Source organism: Nerophis ophidion, linkage group LG07 (genome assembly GCF_033978795.1).
Source record: "Nerophis ophidion isolate RoL-2023_Sa linkage group LG07, RoL_Noph_v1.0, whole genome shotgun sequence".
Lineage (NCBI taxonomy): Eukaryota > Metazoa > Chordata > Actinopteri > Syngnathiformes > Syngnathidae > Nerophis > Nerophis ophidion.
The window spans coordinates 54,871,305-54,884,550 of record NC_084617.1 but is presented as its reverse complement, the minus strand read 5'-3'; the positions used below and the strand labels follow the sequence as shown (position 1 = coordinate 54,884,550).

Sequence of the window (13,246 nt, the reverse complement as noted above, 5' to 3'; positions counted from 1 at the left end):
GACGGGAGGAGTAGAACACCTGGAGCCAGTCTAGGCATTTCTGGCCGCTGTGTATAAGAAACTCAGGTGGGATGTTGTCAGGGCCTGGGGCCTTTCCACTCTTTATTTGGGTGATGACGTTAGTGAGCTCTCCAGCTGAGAATGGTACTGATGTATGGCCATCAACTCCTAATGTTTGCCATAGGCTAATTGTTTCTTTCTTGATGGATCTGGTTTGATCCTTGAAGCAGCCATTTGCAAGGAGCTGTGCAGCTATATCGGGACTTGTGGAAGTCCATTCTGGGTATGCTTTTTAACCTTTTTTGCACTTTTTCTGAATTTTCCTCAATTTCTCTCCCACTTTCGCTGGTTTTCTCTTGGGTGCCTTTTGGTCATTCCCGGGGCTCGTGCAGCTCACGGCGGGACAGTGGGCTGTCATTGGGCATTGAGAATGTTTGGAGCTTCTACCTGCAAGGTGGTTAAAGGTCTCCCAAGCACTTCCTCCAGGACCGAGTGAAGTCAATTCCTCTCACCATCTCCTCCCATCTTTCTCTACTTTTATTGTCTCTGAAGGAGTTTCATGCCAGTTGCTGATGACCTTTCCTTCGAGAGTGACACTGTCTGCATTCCCAAGTAGTGCTGTGACAGTTGAAGTCACCGGCATAAAAAGCAGGGATGGAATTTACCTGAAGCTGAGTTGTTAGGGTCTTGTAGATGTTAATGACAGTTACACCTTAGATTTGTGTGGCTGCCCATTCCAGGCTGGAGTCTGGGGGGCATGTTGCAATTGCTTTCCATTTCACACTTTTTTTTAATTTATGTGGCAAGCCCATGCATGTCCCTCTACAAGTGTGAGGGCAATGTGTATCTGGGGATCTTTGGACGAGAACGGTCGGTTACGTGGGTCTCTTGGAGGATTGCCGTTATTTTGTATGTCTGTAGAAGTTACTCAATTATGACAGATTTGGCCTTTGTAAGGCCCTCCACATTAAGCTGCAGCATGTTGATGCCTTTCTGTATGGCATCAAACCTTGCCTGCCCTGAAAAGGGTACGAGTTCCAGGTTGACAACAGGCTGCATTCTCCAAATATATGTTACTACCAACAGTGTTAATTTGCTGTTGCTGCTCCTGCTGTCTCTACTTGTCTTTCACCTGATTTTTTTTTTTTGGTTGATAGTCGATACTGCCACAAATGGTGGAAAAATGCATTCCAACTAAGTACCATCCATCCATCTTCCTCCGCCTTTCCGAGTACCCTTGCAGCTCATATGGACCACAGCTGAGAAACATTTTGGGCAGTCTAACTATGGTTAAGAACCACTGTTCTACTTTATATATATGGTCCAATAAATAAAGTAAAAGATTCATGTAGAACCCGATTGACAGTTACTAATTGGTGTCGCTCTTATCAGATTGGGAGACCATCCTTTCAACCCAAGATGCTATGCTGACAGGTGCTGAATTAAAAAAAATAAGAGTAAATGTCATAGCTCTAATAAAGTGACTTTAAACTAATGAATAAGTCTTGCTGTGAAAAAGAAAAGATTAGCATTGTATACAAGAACCCTTCAAATATATTTTCAACTACATGACCTTAACAGATATTTTTAAAGAGTGAGAGACACTTGAATGTTGTTCTTGGTGCACACTACTCATTTACTGTTTCTTTTGAAACTATACTGCAAGATAAGGTTTACACAAAAAAAGAAAACATCCTGCACGGACAAGGATGTGAAATCTCTCTGTGCTTGTGTGGGTTGTTCCAGGAACTCCAATTTACTCCCACATCCTCCTGCATGTTAGGGTAATGGTAAACTCTAAATTGTCCACAGGTTTGAGTAGGAAGGTAAATGTTTGTGTGTCCTGTCATTGATTTGCACCATGACCACCGCCCAACCAGAATAAACTTTACAAAACCAATAAAAGTCCAAAATGTCAGAATTCAGAGTGTTGCAACATGGCGACCCGCTCTTCCCTCTTTGGCAACGGAATATTTCCTGTAGTAAAATAAAGAGCAAGACAATTAATAAAACATGGTGGAAATGTCTCAACTACTTTCATGTTGCTAAACATTAGTTTGTTTTGTTGTACCTGGTGGTGCCATATAATATTCCTCTACTGTGTTTTTGGAGAGATGCAGAAGTTCTTCTGCGTGGTTTCCTTCCGTCACTGCATCATGCCTCAGGTATAAAACTCTGGATGTGAAATAAAGAATTACAAACACAAATATTTAATGGGATGCTAGTATTTAACCCCTTGAGCACCCCCAGGGACAAAATCTGACATTACATGTGTTCCTAATGTGATATGATTGTTCATAGAGATGTGAGCCTTTGGGCACCAAATGATTTCTCATTCTTATTTCTGGGGTGACGAGTCGATTGAAACAGACTCTTGCAATGTATTATTTGGTATAATATAATAATAAAATGTTTTCAAAACAGGCTACAGGTTGGAGTGGCTTCTTTTGGTTGCATGGAAATGACCTAAAACTTTTTTTAAAAAATACATTTATGTTCAAAATAAACTCAAACCATAATATTGTTTGTGTAATTTTGCCTTTTAACCACTAGATGGTGCCAAAAAACTTAGCATAATTCTCAGAGCTTTGACGAGTATAAACAACTGCCATTAAACCACTGAAATGCAATCAAAATTGTATCCATTTCATACTGCTTGTCCCTCCCGAGGTTGCGGGGAGTGCTGGAACCTATCCCAGCAGCACTCGGGCAGAAGTATATACATACATAAATAACATGGCAGATGAATATAAAAAACGTTTGTGAACTAAATAACTCCTGCCTGCTTTCTCTCACATATTTGTCTGCTATAAATCAATATTTGACGTAATCAATGCAGTAATTAACCGACCGCAACTAATTCCACCCTGCAACTTTGTTTTTTTTTTTTTTTTTGAAATATTGCATTTTTGGACAAAAAAGCCACAAATAAAAAAAAACATATCAATAGGTTGATCTGAAGTGTTTAAAATATTTCAAGTGCTGAAAGTAAATATTTATTAATTTATTGATGACTTGTTACACTTTAATGAGCGGATCCCTTTTTGATCCTAGGAGTAAGTGTGTATCGTCAATCTTAATGTTGCACAAAGGTAATAGAGAGGTATGCACTGTGAAAGGAGCAAGCTGTTGCATACCTGTCCTCCAGAACCGAATCCATGGGCTCGACTCCAGACGTGTCCACAACATGAAGTTGATCTGCAAAGCGGATGGCTTTTTCCAAACAGGCCACACCCTCTTTATTCCGGAAGTCCACCAAAGCCAGACGCTCAAGTTTGTCCACCAGGTCAGGTGGTACTCGTGTCGGCTAGAAAACAAAATATGTTTTTAACAACTAGACTGTATGTACAGTGGGACTCTTCATCAAATATTCTGACTTCATTTTGAAAGATACAAATTTTCAGATGTCAATGAAAGGTAGCAATTATTGTAGCAACCTGGGTTTTAAACTTAGTTTTGTGATTTCAAACCGAGTGCACCACAGTGCTAGTGAGGCTGCAAATGAGGATAGTTCAGTTAATAGTTGATAAATTGTTTGCTTGATATACAGTACTGCAGTGGTTCTCAAACTTTTTTCATCAAGTATCACCTCAGAAAACACTTGGCTCTCCAAGTACCACCATAATGTACAGTACAATAAAGTTGCGTATTATGCCTAAGTAATCATTTCATATCTCATCAAAACAAGTATATTTAATATTTTGGCCACACACTTTGAACAGTAACACTGTTTGAATGTAGGAAAAATAATCACTGTAATAATCAAGTGATTATTTGGCATTGGACTGTATGGCGCACACGTACCACAGTTTGAGAATCACTGCAGTACTGTATAGCACTCTGTGTTGTATTCAAAGTGTACAAACCATAACTAAATGTACACTTACTGAGGGTGGAACCTATTATTCATATTTACATTTTGTCTTATATATACATTTGGTTCAATGTACAAACTTTTCTATTTACAAACCCTGTTCAGGACCCAATTAAGATTTCAAATCGAGGTTCCACTGTATTTCTTTACCCAATTGTTATTGCATGTTTAGGGTAAGTAAGATTAACCCTTTTTAAAGAAAAAATATGCAAATTAATGACATAATTACTGAAGTTTATTAAATTAGAATGTAATCAAATTTTCCTATTAGCCCAGAGGTAAACAAATGGAGGAATGTTATGAAATAAAATATTTTTATTTCGCTGCAGTCCCACTGGTAGAAGAACACAAATTAGGTACCTGAAAATATCTCTGAATTATTTTATAACAATTGACATGTAAAGTCAATGCAAAGCAAATCTCATTGAGTGGCCAAATATTTCATTCTTTTAACCCAATTTACCATTTCAGCTCGCGTTGGCAGAGTATTATTGTTTTTTGTTTTTTGTACAAGATACAGCACATATACCACTTATATTTACAGTAATGACATACCCCCAAAATATCAATTTTAATGTCTATTTAAACTTTGATTATGACAGACAATAAATATATAAAATATCGTTTTTTTTCTTCATTTGCTAAAAATCAGTTTAGTTCACTTTATGGTCGATCAATTTGTGCAAATGAAATAATACACTCATGGCGTCCTCTGCAGTGGACATTATTGTATTAGTCTGGAGGCCGCTGCAGTTCTCAGCAGGAAATGGCACAGCTTTAATTACAATAATGAAAAAAAAAAAATTTTTAGGTACTCAAATTTTTTTTTACTTTCTAACAAATCCCAACAAAGTTTAAAAATGTAAAATCAAGGATTTGTCTTTGTTGTTTTCATACAAGGATTGTATGTCTAACTACAAACCCCGTTTCCATATGAGTTGGGAAATTGTGTTAGATGTAAATATAAACGGAATACAATGATTTGCAAATCCTTTTCAACCCATATTCAATTGAATGCACTACAAAGACAAGATATTTGATGTTCAAACTCAAACTTTTATTTTTCTTTTGCAAACAATAATTAACTTAAAATTCCATGGCTGCAACACGTGCCAAAGTAGTTAGGAAAGGGCATGTTCACCACTGTGTTACATCACCTTTTCTTTTAACAACACTCAAACATTTGGGAACTGAGGAAACTAATTGTTGAAGCTTTGAAAGTGGAATTATTTCCCATTCCTGTTTTATGTAGAGCTTCAGTCGTTCAACAGTCCGGGGTCTCCACTGTTGTATTTTATGCTTCATAATGCGCCACACATTTTCGATGGGAGACAGGTCTGGACTGCAGGCGGGTAAGAAAACTACCCGCACTCTTTTTTTACAAAGCCACGCTGTTGTAACACGTGCTGAATGTGGCTTGGCATTGTCTTACTGAAATAATCAGGGGCATCCATGAAAAATACAGCGCTTAGATGACAGCATATGTTGTTCCAAAACCTGTATCAGTATTAATGGTGCCTTCACAGATGTGTAAGTTAACCATGCCTTGGGCACTAAGGCACCCCCATACCATAACAGATGATGGCTTTTGAATTTTGCGTCGATAACAGTTTGGCTGGTTCGCTACCCCTTTAGTCCGGATGACACAATGTCGAATATTTCCAAAAACAATTTGAAATGTGGACTCGTCAGACCACAGAACACTTTTCCACTTTGCATCAGTCCATCTTAGATGATCTCGGGCCCAGAAAAGCCGGCGGCGTTTCTGGATGTTGTTGATAAATGGTTTTCGCTTTGCATAGTAGAGCTTTAACTTGCACTTACAGATGTAGCGACCAACTGTATTTAGTGACAGTGGTTTTCTGAAGTGTTCCTGAGCCCATGTGGTGATATTCTTTAGAGATTGATGTCAGTTTTTGATACAGTGCCGTCTGAGGGATCGAAGGTCATTGTCATTGGTTTCCGGCCATGCCCCTTACCTGGAGTGATTTCTCCAGATTCTCTGAAACATTTGATGATATTATGGACAGTAGATGTTGAAATCCCTAAATTTCTTGCAATTGCACTTTGAGAAACATTGTTCTTAAACTGTTTGACTATTTGCTCACGCAGTTGTGGACAAAGTGGTGTATTTCGCCCCATCGTTTCTTGTGAAAGACTGAGCATTTTTTGGGAAGCTGTTTTTATACCCAATCATGGCACCCACCTGTTCCCAATTAGCCTGCACACCTGTGGGATGTTCCAAATAAGTGTTTGATGAGCATTCCTAAACTTTATCAGTATTTATTGCCACCTTTCCCAACTTCTTTGTCATGTGTTGCTGGCATCAAATTCTAAAAAGTTAATGATTCTTTGCAAAAAAAAAAAAGTTTATCAGTTTGAACATCAAATATGTTGTCTTTGTAGCATATTCAACTGAATATGGGTTGAAAATGATTTGCAAATCATTGTATTCTGTTTATATTTACATCTAACACAATTTCCCAACTCATATGGAAACAGGTTTTGTAAAAACCATCGCCTCAAAATCGTTTTGTGACATAATTATTCAAAATTGTATTTATTTTCAACATGTCCTGGTTACGAAGGGACAGATGCATGCCTGATATCTTACTTCACGTTTATCATAATGAATAAGACAAAGAAATATCTGGGTTTGTTCTATAAAATCTCCCAGTTATCAGGTTAGGTTCACAGAGGTTTCGCTGAGATTTTATTTCTTCCATTTAGACTTGCCGAGTTGGTGCTTTACAAAATACTCGTAGCAAATATGTTGTTTAAGAAATACAAATATCAAGATAACACTTAAATGGAAAATAATAAACGTTAAAAGTATATCAAACAAATCTTTAACAAAGTGACCACTGAAACTCATCCAATCTTCAACTCTGCTCCCTTAGACTGGCATGTGTTTCACTTTTCTTGTTTTGTTAAAATCTTGCACTCTTCCTCCCTTTTTAATTACCTCTTAAGGAACTCTGATGAAATGTTGATACTTTTTGCGATTTGAATGATTTGTACAGCCAAAAACAACACAAGTATAGGACATTTTTTCTTCGAGAAAGGCTGAATGGCGCCTATTCCCATTGAGAACAGAGCTAGCTTGACCACCACGCATATTCATTGGGCGGGACGTGAGCCGGACGTGATGTCAGGAACATCCCTGTAATTGGAAGACAATATTTGATAAGTCAATTAACTGACGATAAACTAAATTAAGTCGGTAAGTTTTACAGCGTTGATAATTAGCCGTCTGCATGCTTCAAAAGCCTACACGCTTTTAATTGCTTTCAGCAGCTATGCGGGTTTGTACCATAGCGGAATGGAAACAAGGGGGTGAATAATCTTGGCCTCATTAAGTGACTTTGACTCTTTGTGCAGCAACCAATGTGGGAATATTTCAGTTTAAACCTTTGGAACAAGATCAGCCTATTTCCACGGAGAAGCCAATTTGCAGAATATGTGCAACTACAACAAACCTCCACTCCCATTTGAAACAACCACTTGCTGTTCGGACTCTCTTCGCATTCGGTGAACAAGCCAGGTCATTGTAAACAAAACAGTGCAAAATGGTGTGCGCTCACAGAAAGTGTGGTTAAATACATCGCCAAAGACATGCTGCCCTATAATACAGTTATAAAACTAGCATTTCTGAAAGTGCTGCAAACGTCTGACAGACTTTATTCCTGTTGTCATGTGATGTCTGTGTTCCACACTCGGAATCTGCCAGACTTCAGTTTTTTGTTTTTTTTTGCATATGACCTGTTAATACATCTGCTTAAACTGTAGTGTTTATATTGTTACTCTGCACTTTTGTTTAAAAAAAAAAAAAAGTCTTAACTTGATTTTCAGTTGAGTAATGTACAACTGTATCTCAATCAATCAATCAATGTTTATTTATATAGCCGTAAATCTCTCTGCCTACATGTTAAATATTGAAGTGCACCCTTGTTTGTCAATACTTTATTTAGCCATTTTATTTATTGTTTTGGTTCTGTATATTTGAGGCCTCTCTCCCCCAACCGTAACATATTGTATTGCTTTTGGTTGTAATTTTTATTTAAGTGCAACATTTTGCTAATATAACGTTTATTTTATTGTTATGTGTTTGTTTAACTTAACTTGGAAATGTAAAAGTTTTGAATCCAATTACAATGTTAAAATATATGAGAAATACAAGTTTATTCCATTTGAAAAGGGTATACTTGCATTATTATGCACTATCATTACATCAATTGTTAATTTGGTCTCAAAAAATAATGGCAATAATATAATTTATCGCAATAGGTTGTATTCGGACATGTGATTTTTGAACAGAAGTGAACAATGTGGTGGGCCACCAAACCAGTACAGCAACTGTGCAGCAAACATAGAGCAAACTATCGGAGTACTTAGTGAGATCTTACCACTAAAAGCAGATACGATCAAAAAATGCGAAGTATGTCATAGAATCTATCCCTTTTATAATGCCTTTGGATATCATATTTAATGCTTTTTAAGGCCAGTTAAGGCCTTAATTTTCACAAAATCCATTCAATGACTTTTAATGCCCAGCGGAAACACTTTCACTTTTGAGTTTACCGTATACAAAACAATCTGTTTTTTGACAAAAGGGCAGATGGATCTTAAATCAATCTGGAGACTTTAGCTTTGAAAGTAAAGAAAAAAAAATTAAAAAGCTATGACTTTTTTTTAGCACTTATGAGTAGGGAGGGCCCTTTTGCATCCCGAATAATTTTTGTGTTTGTTTTTTTTAAACTGTCATTGCTCAAAAAAATAATAAAAATCAATTTGATGAATAATTCAAGGATACAATGAGGTTTATTTGACCTTTTTAAGGCTACAATTATTTCACATCAAATATTCCACTTTTGAGTTTTTGGTGGGAAAATAATGCATATTTTGTGTTTTTGCCATTAAAAAAAGTTTTATACTTTTTATCGACCGATTCACCTGAAGCTAATCTAGAGATTTAAGCATTAAATGAAAAAACTATGTGGCTTATTTTGTTTCATTATTGAGACTGGGATGCTTCCAGATCCTCGGGACCAAACTTGAAAGGAGCCCTAAAGGCAGTGGCAGGCCATGCGTTTCCCACCTTCAGTGTTGTCCAACTTCAATAATTACCTCTCAAAATACCATTATTTATGTCACCACATGGCCATTGCTGGATAAATACTACACAAGAACACATTTACTGGGCATTAAATCACCTCAACAGTGTACAACATGGGTTATTTTCTGGCGCATTTAAAAATCAATAAACCCGCATCAGCAATTAAAACATATATTATGTGGTACTGTCAAAATTTAAATTTCAAAAAACATTAATTGTGAAAAAATAAAGAAATAAAATATCTGAACTCACAGTATGTAGGACCCATTGGAGCTTTCAGGGTTGGCCGACATCATCTCACAAGATGTAGTTTCTCTTTAAATATCCTTCTTGAAAATGGCCTTGTAAATATATGTGTTGTTTTGTCTAATCATAAAAGATGCAGACGAGGCGTGATGGCTGAGTTCTTAAACTTTACTCCACAGCATGCTCATCAAAAACATCCCGCTGCCGGCATGGCTACATCCAACAACCTAAACGGGGCTATTGTGCATGCACTTCACGACTGTGGCGTACTGGGTAATGCAGTTCTTATGTTACCTAGCTCAGAACATCACAATATATGTCTGCCTTAGGGATACTTGCCAACCCTCCCGATTTTACCGGGGGACTCCCGAATTTCAGTGCCCCTCCCAAAATCTCCCGGGGAAACCATTCTCCTGAATTTCTTCCGATTTCCACCTGGACAACAACAATATTGGGGGCGTGCCTTAAAGGCACTACCTTTACAGTACCTTTACAGTACAACCTGTCATCACATCCGCTTTTCCTCCATACAAACAGCGTGCCGACCCAGTTACATAATATATGCAGCTTTTACACATACATGACTGAATGCAGGGCATACTTGATCAACAGCCATCCAGGTCACACTGAGAGTGACCGTATAAACAACTTTATCACGGTTACAAATATGCGCCACAATGTGAACCCACACCAAAAGAATGAAAAACACATTTCGGGAGAACATCCGCACCATAACACAACAGAAACAAATACGCAGAATCCCTGGCAGCACTAACTCTTCTGGGACGCTATAATATACACCCCCGCTACCACCAAACAAAACCCGCCCCCCCAATCTCCCAATTCAGAGGTCTCAAGGTTGGCAACTATGGCCTTAGGCCAACTAAAAGGCCTTACTGACAACAACTTAAAATCTGATTGGCTATCACAACTGTCTGTCAAATGTTTGTGTCCGTTTACGTACAGCACACGGACGCCCGCGTTGTTGATCCTGAAGGCCTCAGGCAGATTTGGTACAGTATGGCAACATAAACCAGCTGAATTCTGATTGGATAAAAACTCTATAAACTAAAAAAAAAACAGTGCTTGAAGGAACATAATATGACAAGAGAATATGAATAATTTTAGATATTTAGGGAAAGTAAAATAAAAATAAATGTCATCTTTAGAGGCCTACTGAAACCCACTACTACTGACCACGCAGTCTGATAGTTTATATATCATTGATGAAATATTAACATTGCAACACATGCCAATACGGCCTTTTCAGTTTACTAAATTGCAATTTTAAATTTCCCGCGAGTTTCTTGTTGAAAACGTCGGGGAATGATGACGCGTACGCATGACGTAACTGACTGTCAGGAAATATTAGCAGCTGCACCACTCGCTGCTAAAAGTCGTCTGCTTTAACTGCATAATTACACAGTATTTTGGACATCTGTGTTGCTGAATCTTTTGCAATTTGTTCATTTAATAATGGAGACAATAAAAAACAACGCTGTTGGTGGAAAGCGGTGTGTTGCAGCTTTCTTTAGCACCGAGACACAGCCGATTTTTCTTTGTTTGTTGTGAAGCGGAGGCGTCAAGCGAACATGTTTTCTCTACGTCAACCAACATGTTTTTGGATGGGGAAATTGTGATATATATCTTACCGGAGAAATCATTGGATTACTTGTCGTCCCGCAGCAGCGGCAGCTGTGAGCTTGGCTCCTCGGCTTCTCTCTGAGACACTTCGTGTTCACCGCAGCCATCCGACTTCGAGGTATGTCTTTACAATCTTTTAAAATCTCACTAAAACAATAAGCAGATAAGGGATCTTCCAGAATTATCCTAGTAAATGTGTCTAATTACATCTGAAACGCTCACACTGCCATTGCCCGGAGCAGTCGTTTTATTTTTTTTTTCCTATTCCTTCACTATCAACATCCTAATTCATAAATCTTTCATCCTCGCTCAAATTAATGGGGAAATTGTCGTTTTCTCAGTCCAAATTGCTCTTACTGCTGGTGGCTCCCTTTAAAAACAATGTGAATATGTGTGGAGCCCTGAACCAGTGACGTCACGCGCACATACTTCCGGTACAGGCAGGGCTTTTCTATTAGCGACCAAAAGTTGCGAACTTTATCGTCGATGTTCTCTACTAAATCCTTTCAGCAAAAACATGGCAATATCGCGAAATGATCAAGTATGACACATAGAATGGACCTGCTATTCCCGTTTAAATAAAAAAATCTCATTTCAGTAGGCCTTTAATTATGAGCATGATAACCTAGCCTATATGTTAGGCTAGCAGAGAAGCACTTGCTGGCCCTGACGACACACCACTGCCTAAAGCAGGGGTGTCAAACGTACGGTCCGCGGGCCGGATCAGGCCCACGAACAGGTTTTATCCGGCCCGCGGGATGAGTTTGCTAAGTGTATAAATTAACCTGAAATTTTTTAATGGAAGAAACAGCTCTTCTACATGTGTCTACTTGATGTTGCAATAGCAATTCTTTGTATCTCTGTAGATCAGGGGTCAGTGCCTCTCTCAGAAATCTCCCCGGGATAACATTCTCCGATTTTCACCAGGACAACAATATTGAGGGCTTGACGTGATGGCAATGCCTTAAACGTCCTCTCGACCATGTCGTCGCGTCCGCTTTAGTACTATGCTATCTGAGTGCCGGTTGGCCACATTTAGTGTGCGGCTGCTGACTCAACGAGCAAGTGACTGCAGGGCATACTTCTTCAACAGCCATACAGGTTACACTGAGGGTTGTGGTACAAACAACTTTAACACTCCTACTAATATGCTTCACACTGTGAACCCACACCAAACAAGAATGACAGACACATTTCGGGAGAACATCCGCACTGTAACACAACATAAACACAACAGAATAAATACCCATAACCCCATGCATCTCTAACTCTTCCGGGCTACATTATACACCCTCACTACCCTCCATGCCTCAGTTGAGGTGGGTGGGGTTGGGGGAGGCGGGGGTTTTTCATCCATTCAGAAAATATAAATGACGACAAGAAAAAATAGAATACTATTAACCGCCATGTAGGTGTAAAAAAAACAATATTTTCAGAATGTGCTTCTTAGATATAGATATAATGTGCTTCTTCTGTTTTTAAACACAGAAAACAATCTGAAGGTGTCTTTATTTTAAAGTTATCGTGCCGGGATTTTACCACTCGGTAGTCGATTTTTCGCCATGTGGCCCCAGTATTAAAATGAGTTTGAAACCCTTGGCCTAAAGGTTTAAAAAAAAAAAAATCTATGAAAAATATCAAAATGTCCCCCCCCCATGCTTTGATTCAGTGTGTGGCCCTCAGTGGAAAAAGGTTGGAAACCATCAGTTTACATACTGGAGTTTTCACTTAATCTGTTTTGTGAAATACCACTCAAGTGTATTCCTAATGTAGTTATACTTGTATTTGTACTCCACAATGTATAAATTGTCCATACAGTACATACCGCTGGAAGCTGCTCCTCTTGGATTGGCTTCCAGGTAGCAGCTGCTGGCACCTCAACCCGGAAACAGGAAATGCACATGTTGTAATGTGGGTTAAAACTATTTCTATCTTAACGTTGACCGTGTAAATTACCTTGGAGTTGTGAGGTTGAGAGCTGAACATTCGCCTTAAATTAACGACGTGACGGCGCCGACATATTCTGCCATTAAAACATTGTGGCACTGAGAAAGCTGGAAGCCCTTTCCGTGTCACTCTCCAGCCAGTGCGCCCGAGAGAGAAGCTAAACGTAGCCATGTTCTTGGGGAGCTGTACAAATGAGGTTATATTTGTAATGAATTGATCTCACATGCAATTTCGTTGAGTAAATTCGACTCATTAAAGATTAAAAGTACCTTTTGTCAAGCGGAGCTCTGAAAACACAGCTGTGGTAACCTTTAAACTGATGCGCATGCGCCCCACCCATCGCTGTTTTGGAGGAGCGCATGCGCGTCGAGATGGTTCTCTTTGATTATATCAGTGGTTCTCAAATGGGGGTACGCGTA

General features: G+C 38.7%; 1 protein-coding gene across 1 annotated transcript; it reads right to left on the bottom strand.

Moving 5' to 3' along the window:
* Nucleotides 1–1,610: 1,610 nt before the first annotated feature.
* On the bottom strand, nucleotides 1,611–13,246 carry gatc (glutamyl-tRNA amidotransferase subunit C). Its single transcript, XM_061906539.1, has 6 exons — nucleotides 13,097–13,246; nucleotides 12,837–13,010; nucleotides 12,706–12,756; nucleotides 3,138–3,307; nucleotides 2,072–2,175; nucleotides 1,611–1,977 (listed from the first exon to the last, which is right to left on the bottom strand). The coding sequence occupies exons 2-6, from the start codon at nucleotides 12,996–12,998 to the stop codon at nucleotides 1,916–1,918; spliced, it is 549 nt and encodes a 182-aa protein (XP_061762523.1). The 5' UTR covers nucleotides 12,999–13,010; nucleotides 13,097–13,246; the 3' UTR covers nucleotides 1,611–1,915.

What these genes read in the sequence shown, in the direction of transcription:
- gatc (XM_061906539.1), bottom strand. Translation starts at nt 12,998, where the DNA reads ATGGCTACGTTTAGCTTCTCTCTCGGGCGCACTGGCTGGAGAGTGACA. An exon ending in AAGAGGAGCAGCTTCCAGCG is followed by an intron (nt 3,308 to 12,705) that starts GTATGTACTGTA and finishes TTTGTTTTCTAG; the next exon opens with CCGACACGAGTACCACCTGA. An exon ending in GATTCGGTTCTGGAGGACAG is followed by an intron (nt 2,176 to 3,137) that starts GTATGCAACAGC and finishes TTTCACATCCAG; the next exon opens with AGTTTTATACCTGAGGCATG.